General features: G+C 46.0%; 1 protein-coding gene across 30 annotated transcripts in view; it reads right to left on the bottom strand.

Moving 5' to 3' along the window:
• Positions 1–21,742, bottom strand: part of EPB41L3 (erythrocyte membrane protein band 4.1 like 3) — an 878,261-nt gene that overhangs the window by 231,359 nt on the left and 625,160 nt on the right. For all 30 annotated transcript variants that reach the window (XM_086965494.1, XM_086965496.1, XM_086965495.1 and 27 more), the window contains exon 9: positions 7,544–7,696. In XM_086965494.1, coding sequence (XP_086821620.1) covers positions 7,544–7,696 — 153 coding nt within the window. The remainder of the gene's footprint in view (positions 1–7,543; positions 7,697–21,742) is intronic.

The raw sequence follows: 21,742 nt of genomic DNA, 5'->3' as shown, positions 1-21,742 counted from the left end.
GCTCGGTCTCAAGTTGTTAAGGGCCATGCACAGCAGCTCTTTTTAGTTATTAATCAGCAGCTGCCTGCTTGGAACTTGCCGTGCTGGGTGATGTTATTTCCCCCTTGGCAAGCAGAGCATGTTACTGTGGGTGAGATTGGGCGTGGGTGGGTGGGGGAGAGGAAGGCGACAAGGGCGCTGGGCACAGAGCTAGCAGGGGGATGGATGCGGGTGGGTGAGGAGAAGGAAGGCAACAAGGGCGCTGGGCACAGAGCTAGCAGGGGGATGGATGCACACGGTGACTCTAACCTTGTTTACTGAACGTTCTCTGCCATGGCTGAGGGGCTTGGATTAAATTGCACTGCGGACAGCTAGTCCAGACCAGATGGGTGGAGATATTGTTGGAAGGACTTTATTGTTCAAAGCGTGTATCGCCGGGCGTGAGAATGGAGAATGCCGTTCTTACTGGGCCTGAGACAGGTAATTTCCTCTTACCTTGGGTGGAATTGCAGTGGGGTCCGTTTGAGTTCTTTGGCTTATTTTCTACCAGACTTGAAGCTTTTCTCAAAGTGTCCGTTTAGTCCACATTTTATGTGTTCGTGTTTTAGTCAAAAACGTTGACATTTCCGTTTTACGGCTGTAAGTATATGCACGTTCTCCTCACTGTGGATGTCCGTCTCAGAGTTGGAACAAAGAGCTGCGACTTAAATCAAACTTCGCAATTGTTTACCGACTTGGGTTACTCTTATTGCCCTCACCAAATATGGCTGTGTAACCATTTCGTCGAAAAATGTTACTTAAACGTGACCCATGTTCGCAAATTTGTTATTTTACTGAGATAAAAATGATTAGCGTGTAGAAAGATTAATTAGTGACTTATTGTCTTGTTCACTGTCTCTTATTTAAACAAGCAAGCTAATAATACAAGTCATGTCGCCCGAGAATGGAGAGTAGCAGCAACTGCTCCCGACAGGGAATGGAAACTTTGCCAACTGTTTGTTATTGAGCTCCTGTTACGGAGGTTTGCGGGAATGTGCAACCGAAAACTTCGACAGTCTCTTGCGGTAAAATGCGCCCCTGCGCTTCTCGAATCCTGACTTACAACAAAACAATGTCGAGAAGTATACCTTCTAAACATACCAATGTTTTACGGTTTCTCTCGTTTGCGTGTACATCATGACCTGTGGCATTTTGTCGCAAAATATAACATTGCAAAGGAAAAAAAAAATCAGCATGAATTTGACACTGTAAAGACAAACTGTAAAAGTAACAAGCATCACCCGAAGGCAGGCACTGAAAGCGATCACTTTCGGGATCGCTATTGTAAACAAGTGGTGCACGCGCACATATGCTTTCAGTTATCGCGCCCGTGTCTGGCCGCAATAATTGAAACAAGACAGTGCTGTTATCAGCGCTGCGCGCCCCTCTGCAAGCTCCCCCTGCATTCCACGAGGCGCACGCCGCGATCCGGTTTTGTCTGCCATGCTGTCGGCAGAAGTGCACGCGCCCAACGTTATACGATCGGAAAACGCTGCGCGCGGCCAGGTCATGTCTCCCCTCGTCGTTCTTTTCGGCTGAGACGCCGACTATAGTTCTCTGGCGAGAACGCGCTTCGCGCGTTTCTAGCCGAGACCTAAAACTACATGAATCCTCTGTTGATAGAGATAAATCGAAAGTTGAACAAGAGTGGGAACTTGATTTAGAGGAGTCTTTTTCTATCTCTTTGTGGCAGGATATATGGAACAAGATAAGGAAGTCTTCTAGAGCAGCTAATACCACCCAAACTTTATTTTTTATTTATAACCGACTTTTGATCACCCCTGCTAAACTACATTCAATCAAATCCTCTCTCCCTTCAACATGTTGGTCCTGCTCGGAATCGAGAGCAGATATGAAACACATGCTTTTCTCATGTCCTATGGTTCATATTTTTTGGTCTAAAGTATGGCAACAACTTAACACAATTTTTTCTACTAATTTCCCCTTCTCCCTTACACATATTTTTCTAGGTAGCCTTTTTGATATATGGTCCTCCTCTGACTTTAATACTTCTATTATCGACCTTCTCCTGGCTGTAGCATTTCAACAAATTACTAAAGCTTGGAAAGACACATCGTCCATCTCCTTTCAGGCTTGGTGGTATGGTGTTTGTTTTAATCATAGGCTAGATAGAGCATATGTTTATCCTGTTACACTTGCTATCAAACGTGACTTATTGTGGTTACCCATTACTATTTTCCTAGACTCATCAGCTCAATCCTCCATGTTGCATTCTCCCCGTATTGAGGAAGTACCTAAACCCCCTTGATATGCTTCTTACTTAAATGTACTTCTTTTTCTACATATACCTTTTTTCTTTAACTTTGGATAATGTTTTCTGGAAAACTTGCAGGTTTTTTCGATATGTTACATTTTATATATGGATATTGTATTTTAATTGCTGAGTTCCTCTCCCTCTCTCTCTCTCCCCCTTTTTTTCTTCCTTTCTTTTCCCTTTTTTCTTTCTTTATATTACCCACATTTTTTTTACTTGCATTGTATTTGACATTAATATTGTATCTTATTTCTTTATTGCATTCTTTCTGTTCAATAAAGTTCTTCTTTTAAACTAAAAAAAGAATGCTCAGAAGCATTAGCAGGTACTGGCTTTTGCTTTTGTGAGGGTAGGAGTGTCTCGAGCAGAAAACATGCCTGTAACTTTTCTTCCTTCAGCTGGTCCCCATACGAGTATGCTACCCTCTTGACAATTTGATTGTGCATGGCAATGTCATCCAGAGGTGAAGGCCTCGACAGAAATGTGTTTGCTCCATCTTCCAGGTAATCGGCCATGAGGTCCTACCATTGTTTCCAATGCATTTTCGAGCCCTCTAAGCTGTGGGGTCATCTTTATATAGAATATTTATTTTTCCTCTTCCACCTGTGTCTCCGGAGTCATTGGGGGCTCCCAGAGTCTTTCTCCTCCTATACTTTTCTGTCAAGGTCTTGACAGGATATGGAACTCTCGAAGGGAGGTGTTGATGTCCTTCTTTTGAGGTATCACTACCATTTCGGACTCAAGCTGTCTCAATTTGCTCTTGATTTTGAGTGTGCATTCTTCGGTCTCCAGCATGCTTCCCAGTCTTTTTTGGCATCGACATCTCGGTTGCTAGTGTTCGGACGTGGTCTATATAGACTTGTCTCGACTTCGGTCACCCTTCAATGCCAGCATCTTTAGAGTCTCGACCTCCTGTGGTGTCCTTGGGGTGGGACAAGAAGGGTTCTTTGGAGCTTGACTTGCCTTCTGTAAGCAAGATTTAAGCTCTGAGATAGTCATTTGGGTTCTGCAGTCAGATGCTCTTGGCTTGTTTACCCCTTGTTTTTTCATCCTTACCTGTCCACCCTTTTCTTTGTGTTTCTTGTTCTGCCGCTCAACACCGATTACCTTCTTTCTGATGTCCAAGTCCTGTCCCTCGGCTCTTACGACGATGTTGTCCTCCTTCTCGCTTTACAGCCTAAGGTCTCTCAGGGAAGGGGTTTCCTTCTCCCCTTACATGCCGTACTGTTACTGCATTTACTTCTCCCTTGCTCTCAGCATTTTGGGATACAACTCTACGCAAGACTTGCAGCCCTCAGTGTTGTGGTCTCTGATTAGACAGAGGTTTCTCTGTCCCTCTAGGCACACTTGTGGTAGCACTCTGGGTTTAATCAGAAAAGTGTGTTCTTTATCTCCCTCAGAGCAGGGGAGCACCTGCCCGCACATTCTCCGGCCTTCTCTCGTTAGCCGCCCAAGTGTCCCACTAACTTTGGCGTCTTTGGGTCAGAAGCTGTGGATTTCTTCTACAAGTCCCCTTTCCTTCTGGTACAATTATGTGTTTCCCTCTAGAATCTTACATTTGCTTAGACGATCCCTTGTTTTCTATCTTTCAACATTTAGACAGCTTTCAGTAATGCTTCCAGACCTAATGGTGGAAAAAGGAATGTGAAGATGGCAACCACACAAAGGGGCATAAAGGGCAGGCGTCTGACATCAGATGAATGTTGGACTAGGCACTAAATTGTGAAAACAGTTGACGTCCAACAAAAAAAGAAATGGGCTATTAAAAGATGAGAGTTCCACATCCAAACTCTAGGTTGCGAAATAATGCATAACATGTGAATCCTGAAACTTGTTCACACTGCAAAACTACTCCTACCAGTAAGTAGACATTTTGTTATGTAGAAAGATTCATGCTGCAAAAACGTAGATTTCTATTCAAAGGTCTAACTCCTTCCTAGTAGATATTCTGCAAAGGTAAAATCTCCCAGATAACATTTTCATTTGAGATAAAACTACACCTTATTTATTTTGTCTTTTGTTGTCTTTGACCTTCATGAAGTTTACATTTGTTTGTGTGTTCTGTACTTCCATTTGAAATGCACGTCAGCCTTTGTTGTTACTAACTTGAACTATGTTAATTAAGGGGCAAAATACAAAGGAAAGGGTTATTACAACTCAGAAAACCTTCGGAATTGTGTATGTTTTCTCTGCCTTCTCAGCCCACTAGACACACTCCTCACCGAAGCACAAACATGTTCACCCCTTCCTTGATCTTAGCATTGAAGATGATCAGAGTGCTAGATTTTCCACTGTATTTTCAATTTAGGATGACTTTTTTGTTCTCCTGAGTTGAACCTAGGTTTGCCAAAACAAGTTTGTGAATAAGGCTCAACAGCATCTCGTCAGAAGCAAATGAATGCACCGAGTGCTGGTTTGTAAACTCTCTTGTTTACATCTGGTGAAGAGGCTCGGATTCAAGCTGTGACCACCAAGTATCAAATGGGGTAAAGGAATTACATGTGCATGGTGAGACCACAAATAGCAAATGAGGTAAATGAAATATGTATGCAGTTTCATTTCAAAGTCATGTAACTCGTCATATAAAACGATTCAAGCCACCTTTTATTATTTAACAATTCACCACTCAAACGATGCAAAAATATACTGACCTTGTATTAAATTACAGAGCTCATAGCAGTCATATTTTAAGGTTTTTCATAATTTTCTCATTTACTTTCCAGATGCGACATGTGCCATTACCTGACAGAACTGTACCAGTTATCTTCTCACACAATGCTTTCCACTGTAGATAGCTCAACAAATCCAAAACGACGCTTCCCCATCAAGTAGTCCTGCCTATTGGTGGCGGCAGAGCAGGTGGGGTGAAACCCCTTACCACCATCACCAGTTTCTACATTATTATTTTTTTGTCGTTTTCGTCTGACCTTTATACTGCACTGATTTGTAAACAATGTTTTTCCTCCTTTGGGTAGGTTCTAGATGGATTTGCAGCAAATAAGTGCTTCCTTGATGGAATTACACAGTAGCTTCTATTACGCTTTAGAAAACGTGGGCAGACAATTTCATTTTGAGTGCCTGTGAATGGTAATTGGAAATGTACGTATAGAAAAGGTGGAAAAAAAGGTGGTGAACGTTCATTTGTAGTAGACAAACAACTGTAATTGTGTGATTGTGATAATCAGATAAATGCCGCAGCTGATTTTTCAGAGATGGAAATTTTTCATGACATGTATCTGATTACTGAAAGGTATACCCAGCTTGGTATGTGAGGAGTGACCTTTTGATAATGATAAGTGGTCTATGATATTATTTGCTTTCCACCGTCTTGTGGGGGACCTCTAATGGGTAATCTGAAAAGATGCATGTATTGCTATATGTTTGTAATAGCACTTTCAGATTGTTAGCTGGCTTTCTTTATGAACCTCAAAAATTGATTAAAAAAGATTTGTAAAAGATAAATTTGAAATTTCATCTGGTTTGTCAACCATCTGAAAATTCTGCACATCTTGCACAAGTGAACATTTCTAAAGCACTGCATATAACCAAAATACATTGCTCATAACATCAACACATATGTTGCATATCACTAAACCGCTACCGTTTCCATTTTCCACCAGTGAGTAATTTCATGATTTATTTTGTGATGTTTGTAGAGGATTTGTCATCCATCATTTGGATCACTAAAATCGCGTCTTCCATAAAAATGTTTTATTTTGCAATGAATACTCGCCTAGATTTAGGTTATCTAGTATAGGTTATTTATGATGACGCATTCAGGACCAGAAAGGGACAAGCTGCAAATTATGTTAGAAGGTATATAGGTAGGTGTAGGCTATCTAGAGTTTCAAGAAACGATAGAAGACTGCAAATGTAGAGAAGGTGATGTGTGATTTAAGATATCTACATTACAGCAAGAGTACATATTGCGACTCTGCAGTGAATGACTGACGAACAGCCTAGCATGCGGTGTAAATCAAAGTTAGGTACTGCATACGTTCTAACACAGAAAATCATTTGATGATCAAATTGTTTCCTTTGAGCCAATCGATGATCAAGGAAGAAGCCACTAGGGTCAATTACAGTCTCTGAAATTATTTTGTTATGAACACAAACTGATGGCGCAAAGTGACTCTTTCGGTGATATAAGTATGCTACACTTAAATACCCTGCCACACTATTTTGTTAAGTCTAGGTCAATAGTTTGTGGAGAGTAAAATACTCTACAATACGGAAACTATCTGCACCAGGCCTGCTACTGTGTCAATGTCAGCACAAGAGAAAGAAGTATTTTTAAAAATTGTGCATAGGTTGTTTAATATTCCAGAGCAGCTGAATCCCTTCATCAAAATAAATCAAAAGAAATGTAACTTGTGTGGTAGAAGCCCCCAATGATTACGTGATGGCCTACCTCGGCACAGTAAGGAAAAAGGTTGTGTATTCCATAAAGCATAGCACAAAAATAATTCTCCTTCATAAAATTCAAAGTACATCTTCAGACAAACTACTTGGGGGTGTCTAGCCATCCTCTCCATCTCACTGAATGAACCAGCAGCTCCTGGATTATATGACATTAGGTTTGATCTTGGGAAGTTGTGCACCACAGTGTTGTTAGTCTCCGGAATGGATAGTTGCTGATTGACACTCGCAATAAACTAAGATCAAAGCATTTTGTGGCAATTTGGAAGTACTTTTAAGGCTACATGGCTGAACAAAACAAGGAGAAGGCAAGTTCATCAGACTAACAGTCCAAGATACGACTGTATGCATCTCACTCTCAGTGCTTTCAACCCCATGGCATAAGAAAGCACTGCACAACTAAACCCAGGGCTGAAGCCTTTCAATGTAGAGATGTTAGCTTTTGAAGCAAATGTGAATTAGCTTTGGTTTAGTATCATTATTTAAGATGGTCTTCTCTCAGTTAAGGAGAATGCGGGGTGAAATAGAAATGGTGACGGGAAGTCTTATGTTTCCCCAGGCTGTATAATGAACAGAGCATCACAATAACACCCATGCTAGCTAATTCGCCGCCTCCGCTGTAAAAAAAGAGAAATACACTTGGAAAGTCTTGAGCTTGGAAACTTCACAGTGACAGAGGGTCAGTTAAACTTTGTGGATCCAGTGCAATCTCTGAGCACGTTTGACATGTCTCTAGTTAATCCTCCTTTGCTATAAACTCATAGATGAACTTTCCATTGATTTGTAAGCTGAAAAAAATGAGGTAAAGTATTCACACTGGAGTACACTTACTTCTCCCGGTCGAATTTTAATGTAGAAATTGTTCCTTTTGTATGAAATCTTTAGAACCTTCGGCCAGGCAAATCGGTTTATTCTGAGTCTGTCGCGATATATGAGGAGACCACTGGCGCACACACCTAGCATAATTTCCACTCCTTCAGAGTCCTGGGAAAGGAAACAAAAAGTCAGAAAACTTTTCAGCGACAGCCCCTTAAAATTAAATACGTTTTACCCCACCATTTTAGGAGTAATATCCACGATAAGACCAAATTCAAAGTCACTGCCAGTTCAAGTGCAAATAAGTTCCAATGTGAATTCTGCCAAGGTATCTAAGGTCTATATTTAATCAGCATGCAATGCACAGCGCTTTTTTATATGTTACTTGTATGGCCCTGCTGCATTATCCTTAGTCTGAAGAGTCTCTTCACACGGATCTGGAGGATCTTGTTGGCTCTAGTTATGGTGACATGGCATGTGGAAAGATGGTTTCTACAAAAATGTCTTGATGAGATTTAAATAGGTGTGTTTGAGTGTGTCTGTGGGGGGTGTAGTGGACTAATAGAGCACATGCGGTTTATCGGTAAGTTGTTGCTTTGCAATAGTATAGTCAGGTTCACTGGAATTAGGTTGCAGATGAGGACAACATGTCAGGATTGACAAATTTATGCGGCAATAAAAGGCAAATTACGTGGGGTTAAGTAGCGCACTTTGTGGCAGTATTACTTCACTTTTTTTTACATTTGCCATATGTTAACACTGTAAGGCAAAGGTATCACTTCTTTAGTAACACAGCAATAGGCAACTGAAAGCTGCCCTGCCACTACACAGTAAAGGGCCAGCTACTGTGCGACAAGACACATGTGGTTGCATTTTTTGTAATTTTTGATCAGTTTGAGCAAGAAATAAATTTTTTTTTGTTGAAATCCGCAAATCATGCATTAGATGGTGGACTCTGTGACAAATGCAACCGATCCACAATCATAAGAAAACACCACAGCCACAGAATCACATTATTTTACTGGCACTGGGTAGCATTATTACTACGCGAAGAGGAGAGACAGGGAGCACTGAGAATTGTTCAGTGTCCAGCAATCTAAATGCAATATTGCTAAATAAAATAACTGTGCAAAGATAAACCACATGCAGGATGGTCTCTTTAGGAAGATCGGTTGAGTGAAAGACCCAGGACTCAAATCAATTGACGTGGAAGATGCATACATCTCTTATCAGATTTGTGATTTGGTTTTATAACTATATCTTTAAAAAAAAAAGATGTATATATATATATATATATATATATATATATATATATATGTGTGATCAAGAGCACTAGTTGCTCGAAACGCGTCGCCTGAGAGGTTGAAATAAATCTCCCTTACTGCAGCCTTGGGTCCGTGTCTTCATTGCAGGAGTGTGCCGATTTGAAGATTTTGTTCATATATATATATATATATATATATATATATATATATATATATATATATATATATATATATATATATACATCTTTTTATTTGCATTTTAGATAACACATACATTTTGCAACTGCAATGTCGTACATCTTGATTGCTTATACTGTGACAATCCCCTCTCACCCCTACCACCCAGTCCCCTCCTCTTCCCTCCGTACACGGACTGCATGGGTGATAGTTCCTGGTAAAGTCTCATTAATATTGAGTAAACTGGGTTCGCTACAAATATTGCTCCTGTAGGCGTTCCATTGGTTCCAAATTTTACCCCACTTTTGGGGGCATCCTCGGCCCTCGTAATCCACCTTCTCCACCAGCATGCACCAGTCCTTATGTTGTTTCCATTCTTCAAGCAGCGAGGTCTGATCAGCTCCCCATAGTTGCGCTATATTTCTCTTAGCCATTACCAAACCCAGTGTCACTCATATTTGTTGCATCTCTTTCTCCCCAGATAATAACACACACCACCTGGCTGAGACCTCCATAGGTCCTCCACCCACAGCCCCCATGCATTCAACTAACGCTGTCCAACATCCTTGCACCCTGGGGCACTCCCAAAGGATGTGGAAAAACGTACCCGTCAGCCCACTCCGCAAACAATGCCCATCTCCTGTCATTCCCATCTTTCCCATCGTTGTTTGGTCATAGTGTGAGCTATGGAGGACCTTCAATTGCACCAGGCAGAAACCTGCCATTATGGCCACCTCCCTAGGAGACGCAAAAGCCTTGGCCCACTCACTGTCCTCCAAGCTCTCTAGGTTATGAGCTCATTGCTCCTGTAGGATCTGTAGTAAGTCAGGTATATTGTTCAGCAGCATTTTATATGTCAATGAGGTGGCCTTACAGGGCATATACTTGTCTAGTAGCCTACCTTCTAGGCGCGAGGATTCCGGGAGATTAGTTCCTCTTGGCAACAACGCTCTGAGTGCATTCTGGAGTAATATGTAATTATAGGTTTCAATGGGCGCTAGCTGATACGTCGCTGTAGGAAGCTGACTCTCACTATATCACTAAGAGTTTAAATTGTGAAAAGAGTCCAGAGATTCCCCCAGAAGTGTATAGGGCTCCATGTAAATCCAAAGTGCTCCATTTGTGGTACTGCGGACGAGCAGCCTTAGGCCTGGCACAGAGGAGTTTAAGACATTTGTTATATACACAGTGATCAATATTTGGCATATGAGATCCATACCAATTTTATAAAAATACGCTTCATTCAAGATTTATTTTTTAGACCAAGATGTACGTTAAAAGGTAAGTATGTGTTTCAATAAAAAAATACTTCTCACTTTAAAAAGTGAACACAGTCCAATTTTTCAGTTCAGCTATGTTAACCTCTTGGCGGAAACAAGAAGGCAGTTTTGAAGGAAATTACACGACTTACAAATTCAGTCTTTGAGGTCCGTGGTCAACACCAGGCAAGGTTCAAATCAGTACCAGTGCACCAGCTGTGGCACAGGGTCAGTGGGGTGCCGAGGTAAATTTGGGATCGGGCGCCCAATGTTAATCAATGGAGACTGGGGGTGATTGAAGATGTGCTGCTCACAGGTGAGTAAACTGGTGTCAGTGATCAATCTCCTGGGGTTAAGGTAAGTACAGGGGTGGGGGGCACAAGGCAGCACCAAACATACACCCTTGAGTTGCCAAGTTTCCAGCCTATGCACTCTCTTAGGCTTCACTGGCACTAGCAATATTAAGAATAGACTTAAATATTGAAGGGGTATATCTGCTCATGCAGATATGCCCAACTCCTGAGATATAGTACACTCTGCTTTAGGGCTTGTAAGGCCTTCTAGAGGGTGACGTACCGCAGTGCTGCTGTACATGGCACACAAGCAGTGTGCCATGTCAACTTTGTCATTTTTCCACTGCACCCAGGCATGCAAACTGCAGTGGCATGGCCTTGGTGAAGGGTCCATAGGGGACCCTCTTCGGTCCCCATGCCCTAGGGACCAAAGGTACCATTTACTAAGGACTTGCAGGGGGTCTGAAGTTGTATCAATCGTGGTACACATTTGAGGAAGGAGCACTGGCACAGGAGACCTGGTTGGCAAGGACCCTGTGCACTTACAATCAAAACCACATAATTTTCCAGGCAAAATCTGGAGGGGCTAACCATGTCAAAAGAGGCACTTTCACACAGTCGCGCTGCAGATCAGATAGGATACCTTTGGATCCACATCTCGCACCCAGGAAATTTGATGAGGTCCCATTTGTCAAACCCTGGTTGTTTCCTTAGAGCACCTCAGAATTTCAGTGTCCCATAATGGTGTAGCTTGTGAGATCTTATCTTTCCATCTCAGGGCCAGTGTTGCTGCTTGCCAGATGGCCACTACAGTCCACGTGAGGTCAGGTAAGTCCGTGAGCCTAGGCCTTCTATAAAGGGTCATGAGGTATCCTCTGGGTTGCAGAGCTATCCATCCATTCAGAAGGCAAGTTCTGTTTGGGGAAGGAAAACCCAACTGTTAATGGTGCTTGGTTGTCCTGCCCAGTAATATTCCTGCACATCGGGCAGCACCAGCCCTCCATCATACCAGCGTCTTCTATCATACCAGCCCAGTGTGAGTTTGTGCAGTGCTATATGTTCCTGGGACCATACTGCAGAGCAGCGTTCAAACCTCCCCCTCAATCGCTTTAAAGTATGATCTGTGTTTTGCGTATTGCGTATTTTGAAGGGCATTTAAGAAACGGGGCATGAACATCATTATAAATATTGCAGCCCTGCCCAGGATTAACAGCGGTAGGGACCTCCTATGTTGCACATCTTTTTTCAACCTCTCTAGCAACGGGGCTAAGCTACTGTGGAAGAAGAGGTCTGTGATATAAATCCTATGGTAGCAGAACTCTGTGGTGGCAACTGTCACCAAGCAGTCTAACAAAAGCCGTGGGACCTGTCCTCAAAATGAATATATCAAGGATTTGCACTAATTGATTGTATAACCAGAATAGCTACCGAAAATGGTGACAATCTTCGTCTGTCTGTTTGGTTTGTTTTATGGATCTGTTATGTACAGCAGCACATCCTCCGCAAATAGAGATATGTGATCATCCCACTGCTCATCCCTGCATAAGCCTCGAACCAATGGGTCTCATTGGATCCATTCCGCCAGTGCAACAATTAGGGGTGATATGCCTGATAGCCCGCTGGAGTCGGAATTCTTGATACAGACCCCATTAACTTTAACCAGTGCCAGCGGACCAGAGTATAAAAGCGATATCCACTGTATGAAGGTCTGACCAAAGTCCAGTTTGTTCAACACTTTGGAAATGTAGTCGCATTCTACTGTGTCAAATGCCATCCTGGCGTCTAGCGACAGGACCAGAGCCTGCTCCTGTGGGTTGGCCACTTGGCCAAGCGTTCTATGCAAAGGTCGAATGTTTAGGGTCACGCCCCAATAGGTCATGAAGCCCTATTGATTTGGATGGACTAAGTTTGGGATCACTTTGACCAGGCAAGCATCTTAGCTAGTATTTTAACCTCAGCATTTAAAATCGAGATAGGCCTATATGAGGCTCATTCCTTTGGGGTTTCCGGTCTATATGGATGATCACAATGGTGGCTAATCCCTGATCTTTCGGCAACGCATCCCTTTGCTTGCTTTCTTTAAACATTTTTAAGAGGTGAGGGGCCAATGCGGAACATCTGTTTGTAGAGTTTGATCAGAACTCCATTGGGGCCCACTGCCTTGCCTGCTCGGAGCTTTTGTATTTCTCTCACAAGCTCCGCTTCACTAATGTCTGCATCTAGAAGGTCTCTATCCGAATCTGAGAGATCCTGCATGTGGATATTGCAGAGAAACTCCCGGGCATCATTAGCTGTGGTGGTCACTGCCGGGGAGTAGATCTGAGCATACAAGTCAGCAAAGGCTTCACCCATATGCTGTCTCTTCCTCACCATCCCCCCTTCCTGTGTCTTAACTTCCCAACAACCAGTGTCGGAATTGTTCCCTTTTATCTAGCTACGCCAGTAGCTTGCCTTTTTATTCCCTTTCTCGTAGATGCAATTTTGAGTAGCCCAGTGGATCTTTTTGGCTGCTCCCATAGTCTGGTCTTTATACTCTCTATGTTTTAAGATTAACGTGTGCTTGGTCTCTGGGCTCTGTAAAGTGATGTGGCTCTGCTCCTGGAACTGAATCTCCCTCTTGAGCTCTTCTAACTTGACCTTTTTTTGTCCCTCTATAAAGGAGATGGCCTGGCCTCTAACTACAGTTTTGTAAGCCTCCCAAAGTGTTTGAATGGAGTCCACAAAGGACACGTTCCGTTAAAGTATTGTTTTGTTGTTTTTATAAGGCCCACCCTAATGAGAGATAGTTTGAGGTACCAGGAGTTTATAGCCATAACACCCTCCCCACCCCACCTCTGTAGACCAAACAAACACTGCCCATGTGGGAGAATGCTCTCATATACCATATGCCAAGTATGCCCCTGAATCTAAAGTGTATTCTTGTTGATTTTCCCTGGGTTTGTGTGCTCACCATATGTCCATCAACCCAAGGGAATCACGAAACCCGAGAGCAGTTGGTGGGTAGTCCCCACCGTTCGGTGGAGGAGGGGATCCATCGATCATGTTCGTCGCTGAGCACAAGGTTGAAAACGCCCACAATAAGTAATTTGTCATCAGGCAGTGCCGCGAGGTAGTGCTCAGATCAGAGAAAGTGATATCAAATAGACGTGGTGGGATGTAGATCGATAGAATTTAAGTGTCAGTCCCACCTATCTCCCCAACAGGGGCACGAGTCTCCCTTGTTTGTAGTGGTGGCTCGCCGTGGGAGTGCTGCGGGGCGTGGCGGGGGTAGTAAACTCCGGCATACGGTGTAACGCAATGTAAAATGTTTTATTTATTTATTTATTCACTGAACTCCATTATGCCGTATGCCGGAGTTTACTACCCCCCGCCCTACCCCTCCCCTGCCCTTCCCCACCGCCTGCGGCACTCCCACGGCGAGCCCCCACTACTTGTTTGTCAGACCATATGTCTTGGATAGTAAGAGGAAGTGCACGTTTTACTAGAATACCCACCTCTCTTAAGCCTGTTGACTATCCCACATGGGCCACCACTCAATATCCCAATCAAGAGCATGATATTTTTAACCCCTTCATGTGGGTGTCCAGTAGAAGGACAACGACCTGGGGCCCTACACCTAGTATATTGCAGAATGATGCCCCTTTTTATTTTGTCCTCTAGGCCATTTAAATTCCAGGACACTATTTTCATGTAAACCGTTTCCCACTTGTCATCTGCTGTGTAATTCAGGAGATGAGTTCCCCAAGCCTATGTAGTCTAGCTTCCGGACCTAGGAGTTGGGTGTGTCGGTGGAGACGGGCGATTGCTTCAATCCGCAGCGGCAGTGCAGTGTGAGCCAACAAAAATTTAAATAACTGCAAACTTAAGCTAATATTCCCCCTGTGGAACCCCATGCCTCCCTCCATAGTGGACATAGAACTGCCAAACCCTCCCAACAGTGCAAAGTGCCTGTCACCCCAAAACAGAACTCAAGCAGTAGGGATCAGTGGAATTCACCACAATCTCCCTATTCACCCCCCATGCATCTTACTGTGTACAGCAAACCATTGTATATCCTTAAAGTCCATTGTTCGTCAGGATGCCTAGCCTATGCACGGCTCCTGTAGTACTGTCTGGTTTTTGCAGCTTCATGCCACCCCATCGAACCAGTGATGTTGGGATCCTTGATACGCAGCGCTCTGCGAGGTCTGCCAGTACATGGTCTGTTGGTCCCGCTACTCGTCCTCCGTCTCCGCTCCAAGGTCCGGGTCAGTCTGGTCATGTTGCTGCCATCTGGATCGGATCCTGGTTCGCTCTCTGTGAGAAAGTGCCATCTTTCTTGCCTTGGTATGCCCCCACTTTTTTCTGAATTGCTGATGGGCTTTGACTGAGCGTGCCCTGGGCTCCTGCCAACCAGGTACCCAGGGCCTGTGTTCCTTCCCTAAAACTATGCTGAAACAAAAGACCCAATTGGCATCTCTGGCCACCGGTCAGCCCCTAGTAAAGGGTACCCAAGGTACCCAGGGCATGGTGACCAGAGAAGACCCCTGAGGGCTGCAACACTTATTGTGCCACCCTCAGGCGCCCTGTACCCTGGCACCCACACACTGCCTTTGCAGGCTGAGTGCCTAAGTACAGAACTAAACCGAGTCGACATGGCACACATCCCTGTGTGCCATGCCCACAGAACCCACTGCCCTGGCATACTTCAGTCACCCCTCTAGCTGGGTGCCCTATGCCAGAGGTGAGGGCACAGGTGCATGCGCCCTGTGCCCCTACAGTACCCAGGGCCATTCCTGGGCACTGTAAGTGCAGTGATGCCATTAAGAGTATATGGTGCTGGGAGGTTGTCATTACGAACTCCACAGCACCATAATGGCTACACTGAAGACTGACAAGTTTGGTACCAAACTTCTCAGCACATTGAACCTGCACTGATGCCAGTGTGGGATTTAATGTAAAATGCACCCGAGGGCATCTTAGAGATGCCCTCCAAAACCCGAACCTACAATCCACGTCTGGGCTGAGTGGCTGCAGAGGCTGCCACACTGCAGACATGTTGCTGGACCCCTGAGTGGAGAGCCCCCGCTCTCCTGGGCCTGCAACAATGCACATCCTGGGCGAGGTGCTATGTATCCTCCCCCAGGATGGACAGGGGGAAGCTTCAAAGGCATGCCGCATCTGAGAGCTTCTCTAGACCATTTGCTGTACCCAGCAACTGGCCCCCACCAGTTTTACCCCACACTGGCGGGAAGACTGGCAGGAAAAACTATGTCAGTCAACCTTTGCCAACTCCACCCCTCAGGTAGAGGAGGCGAGGTGAAGCACAACCCCGGGCTCTGGCCAGCTTGTAGATGGGAGCCCTGCCCAATCTCAGCTAGGCTCCTGCCCCCCTCCCACAGGAGAGGAGCAGGCTAGGGGGTGTACTCACCCCAGGACAGGGACCCATTGGTCCCTGCCCTTGCCCTACCTGTAACGCCCCTAAATTTAGTATGTAGGGGCTCCCTGAACCTTCCTTCCAGGGATCCCGATACCAAAAAGAAGATCAAGAAGAAGAAGACCCGCCATGAAGCTGCTAACAACAGGACAAAAACAACTGACTTGGCCCCAGCCCTACCGGCCTGTTGATCCTGGAACCTTCTCCTGCCTAAACCCGGCGACCCCCGCGGACAGCAACCTTGGGACACCCAAACGACCTGCCTGCCTTGACCCTCTTGAAGATTGGGACTCCCATCAGCAGAGGCTCTGCTGCAACAACCCATCTGGTGCCCACCAGGATGCTCCGGACCAGCCCACTCTGCACCAGCCGAGCCCGGGCCGGGCCACCCCGAACCAAGATCACGAGGACGTCCCCCCGGCGACTGGGACCCGAAGTCCAGTGCCCAAAGACCCTCCTCGATGAACCAGCTGACGCCTGCAGACTCAGAACCTGGGGCCACCCCAACCGTGACCAGCAGAGGGTAAGCTTTTCCGACACCCAAAGACACCCCTGCACCTGGCGCCCTACAGCCCTCTGTGCCTCCCTTTGGGGTGCCTACCTGTGCTCCAAGATCCCAACTTACCTCTCGGAGTGCTGGTCGCCCCTGGAGAGTTTCCGTCCCCGAGCCTGCAGCTTTGTTCCCGTTTCAAGATCCTCATTGGATAACATTGAGCGCCCGACGGCTCAAACGCTCCCTGCACTTAGCCGCCCGAATGCCGCTGGCTGTGACCCCTTTGTCCTATCCTACTTCCTCCCCTGCCCTGAGCAAGTGACCAGGAGCTCAGCTCCCAGAGCCGCGTGGCCTGCTAGCCAGCAGCCACCAACCGAAGGCCCCCTTTCCCTTATTGGATATCATTGGGCCATCTATTCTTCTTTCACCCCATCCCCTCACCCCTGCCCCGAACAGCAGTGCGCTGGACCCACCCCCTCTATCCTCCTGGAAGCCTTCCCACCTCTGGAGCCTATCAGCCTGGAAACTATTATACTTCAGGTAAAATCTGGATCCCCCAGTGACCCAGCTCCAGCACGTTTTTTAAGAACAATTACGCCCACCATTCTTCCAACCATCCAGAATGTGATCAACAACTCCCTCGTATCAGGCTTGTTCCCCCTAAGTGGAAACAAGCTACAGTTAAGGCCCTCCTGAAGAAACCAAACCTAGATCAGATGAACCCGGGAAACTACCGTCCAATCTCTCTGCTACCGTGGATAACTAAGCTCGCAGAAAAACATGTAAATCAATGTCTCATTGAATTCCTGGAAGCAAACTGCTCCCTGGATACCTCGCAGACAGGGTTCCGGCCTATGCACGGAACTGAAACTGCATTATTAGCAGTAACAGAAGGAGCTAGAAAGATTGTGGACGAGGGTGGCACTGCGGCCATTATCTTATTGGACCTCAGTGCCGCCTTCGACACTGTAAATCATGACATCCTATGTCACAGAATGTCAGAGCTAGGGAAAACCTCCACTGCTGCAGCCTGGCTCCATTCCTTCCTTTCTGACCGCTCCTTTAGAGTCTGCGAGGGCAATAACGTATCATCCAGTAAACCTCTCAGTTGTGGGGTTCCTCAGGGCTCATCCCTGAGCCCCACACTGTTTAACATTTACATGATCCCCCTTGCAGAAATCATATGCCCCTTCGGCGTGCAAGTCGTGTCCTACGCCGACGACACGCAACTGGTGGTGAGCTTGACCCATCCTTCCTCTCACTCCAATGATCTCAGAGGCTGCATGGAGGCAGTATGCACCTGGATGAGTCAGTCTTACCTAAAGCTCAACGGCGACAAAACTGAGCTAATGGTGCTAGGCAACTCCCCCCAAAAATCTATTGACTCTCTGTGGCCACCAGCACTAGGCCCAGCCCCCCCAGCCAGGGATACCATCAAGAACCTGGGCATCTGGCTGGATAGTGCATTAACTTTCGGCCACCAGGCAACCAAACTAGCAGCCACCTGCATGAGCATTATGAGGCTCATTCGAAAAATCTTACCACTTCTCCCTTTCAAGGCCAGACAGATCATGGTCCAGGGTCTTATCCTGTCCCGACTGGATTTTGGTAATGCCCTATACCTAGGTTCTCCTGAATCCACCTTGAAAAAACTGCAGGTTATCCAAAACTGTGCTGCCCGCACTCTCCTGCGCATTCCCCGCCGGCAATCAGTGAAAAATGAATTAAGAACACTTCACTGGCTGCCAGTAAAAGATAGAGTCAACTTTAAAAGCCTGTGCATCGCTCACCGTGCCTACTGGAGGAAAGGAGCAACCCTCAACCACACACTGATCACCCCCTACCTTCCCAATAGGCAGCTAAGGTCGACCCATGCCTTCCAAGTCGTTATGCCCAGATACAAAAAAGAAAGAAGTGGAGGCAGAATGTTCTCTACTAACGCGGCAAGGCTGTGGAACTCTCTTCCACTTTCGATCCGTTCAGAACCAAACATCCTGCCCTTCCGAAGAAAATTGAAGACCTTTTTCTTCAGCAGATAAATTCCGACTTGCCCCACACTCCTGTATTCAGTTACTTAGCGCTAGGACGCCTGCGGGTAGCTATCACGCTCTACAAAAACCTATTCCATTCCATTCCATCCTACCTCTGCACCCGGCCGCCCCTGTGCCGCTGGGATTGAACTAACTGCACTTACCTGACCCTGGTAGACTCCTGAGTCTATACCCAGAACCTTAACTTCACCAACCACGTTCTCCCCTGGAAAACGATAATTAACTTACCTGCCATTGGATAACATTGACCCCTTTTGACTCGAAATTTTTTGAAGTGTGAAGTTTTGAAAACTGGAAATATTCACATAAAATCAGCCAAAGTCCGAATTCTGAAGTACTCACCTGTGACCAGGGGAGAAGCCAGTACTGTATCTTTTCAGCCCAGTACTGTACCGCAAAAGTAATCCCTAGCGGGTTTACTAGTAATCTGTATTTTCTCCATAGGAACCCATTGTCTGCTTTTCTATGAAATTTCTTTTAAGTCTCTACTTTTGAAAACTGGAAATATTCTTTAAAAAACATTTGAAATACTGAAACACAATTACCTACCTGTTTTGAGTTAAGCCCCCAATGCTGGCCCTAGGAGACCAGTGCTGGGTTACAAAAGTAACACAATTGTACTTTACCTGCAACCTGAATTTTCTCCCATTGAATAACATTGTCAGATTTACATGGAAACGTTTTTAAGTGTGAACTTTTAAAACAGCTTTATATTCATGAAAATTCACTACAGTAACTAAAACGTTTTTGCTAACCTGGTTTCAGCTTAGACCCCAGGACTGAATCTAAGATCTAGTCCTGGCACTACTAAAGTAATCTATATAGTAATCAACTGTACTTACATGTGGAAACCCCATTGAGCTCAATGCTATAAAGTGTTTTAGGATTGTGTTGCTTACTGTCAATACTGTATTAATTGTGTGCCCGAACTTTATTGCTCCTTTGCAAAGTAATTACATGAGAGAACCCATAACAAGAAAAGTATATTTTTATAACTGTTGGTTCTAAAAATAAAACACCTATATCTGTGGATATAAAAACAATTGGCCTGGAGTTCAGTCTTTGAGTGTGTGAAATTTGCTGACTGAGTGTGTACAACAAATACTTGACACTGTCCTCTGGTACTGCCTTACTGCTCGACCAAGCTACCACTTTGGAGAGTAAGATCAGTTCTGACTTTAACCTCTGTTATACCTCTGGGGTTGGTGGACGCTATACACACTGTACTTCATTCTAGTCCATTATATATATAGAGCCACTTTATCACACTCTCCTTTCGCTGGCCTCCAGCTATCTAGCCAGTTCCATACTTCTGGGGTTACAAAGGACCAGGTTTTGCCCTTTTATATCATTTGCAGCTACACCGGGACCACTGTGGAATATTTCAATTCTTGGACTCTCAGTGTCTTTTTCACTTCGTTAATATTTCTGCGTAGCTGTTGAACTCGGAGTGTAAAGTCTGGGAAGAAACTAATAATACCGTTCTTGTATTTGAGCGGCGGGGTGCAACCCGTTGCCTGAAGCATTGCATCCTGAGCTCTATAACTGATGATGCGGGCAGTTATGATGCATGGTGGCACGCCCGGCCTGGGTGGGGGCCCTGGCACTCTGTGAGCATGTTTAACGGAGAAGTAATTAGACAGGACTCGTGGCTGGAGTACTTTGAGGATGAGGTCCTCTAAAAATAGATCAACTGCTGAGCCCTCCGCCCTCTCGGGGACCCCGACCATTCAGATGTTATTTATCCTAATACGGCCTTCAAAGTATTCCAGTTTGGCCCCTAGTACATCATCACTGGCACGTAGTTTGTCAACTTGTTTTTGCCAGGTTGGCGTTTCTGCCTTGAGGCCAGAGATTGAGTTTTCCGCCTCCATTACTTTCGCACTCAAGTTGTGGAGGTCTGCCCTAACCGGTGTGGCCTCCATGGAAGCTGAGTCTATTTTTGTTTCCGGGGCTCTCTGGACCCCCTGATTGGTGTCCATAATGTCTTCAAGTGTAAGCATTTCTCCATCCTGGGGGTGGGGGGAGGGAGGGCTGTCATGCTGACATCTGCACCGCTTCCAGTGCTGCGTTCCCTGCACCATCTTTGGGGAGTGCAAATGTATCCAGTTTCATCTGGTGCGAGGCTCGGGCTCCCCTGCCCCCAGTCATCGCCATTGGCCTCACACATGGCAGCCGCAGCTATGGTCACAGCGGTAGTCGCCAACACCTGCTAACTGCACCCTCTAGTGAGGAGTCCTCCCTGTGGCCTGTTGGATTTCCCACTGCGTTCCCAGCACCATCTTTGGGGAGTGCAAATGTATCCAGTTTCATCTGGTGTGAGGCTCGGGCTCCCCTGCCCCCAGTAATCACAGTTGGCCTCACACATGGTTGCCGCAGCTATGGTCACAGTGGTAGTCACTGACACCTGGTAACTGCACCCTCCAGTGAGGAGTCCTCCCTGTGGTCTGTTGGGTTTCTCACTGCCCTTCGTGCAGCTGTTCCAGGTCTCCACCAAATCCTGGGGCAATTGATGTCTCCACCTGAGAGATACTGGGCCACACTACCAGAGTGGACCCTCCAAGCAACAGCTGCACACTGCCCCTTGCTGTTTCCTGGGTCAATGTTGCAAAGGTTCAGCAGGTAGGGACCTAGTGTGCCCCGGGTTCTGGAGAGCCTCCCTCTCCAGTTCACAGTGGCAATGCCGTGATCAGGGTGGTGTAGGTTTGGGCATCTGGCCTTCACTGGTGTCTGTGCTCTTCACTATCCGGTTGCCTTGTAATTCGAGTCTAAGCACCCCACCCAGCGCCATATCCTTTGCTTGGGGTGAGGGTAAGGGAGGCGGGGCTGCTAACTGGGCACAGATGATTCCCCCACTCGGTAAAGGACCCTAAAGTCATGCAGAGTGCCCCCACTTGCCTCTCCGAGTCTCCTACTGGGTTCGACCATCACTGTCTGCTGGGGTACCTGGGCAGCTCTGAGTATTTAAACCAGGCAGTATTGTGAGCAGGCGACTCTCCTCCAGCATTCCCACTGTGCTGGACTGTAGTGCATTTAGGCCCCTGGCGCCATCCGCATCACACCACAGTACCCGGGCGTAGCAGGCTTATTGCTGCTTTAAGCTCCTCAAAGAGTTGGAGGGGCTGATCATCCTGTGTTGCCGGGTGGGCCCAGGGGAAGCTAACCTCCCCCTCGCTAGTCAGTGGTCCCAGTGCGGCCCCACGCTCTGCAGTTCAATAGGCCCAATTTAGCCCTCTTGGATGCCCATTCCATGTCCGTAT

Source organism: Lissotriton vulgaris, chromosome 4_1, assembly GCF_964263255.1.
Source record: "Lissotriton vulgaris chromosome 4_1, aLisVul1.2, whole genome shotgun sequence".
NCBI classification, from domain to species: Eukaryota; Metazoa; Chordata; class Amphibia; order Caudata; family Salamandridae; genus Lissotriton; species Lissotriton vulgaris.
The sequence above is the reverse complement of the archived record's forward strand: the minus strand, read 5'-3'. Positions and strand labels throughout refer to the sequence as shown.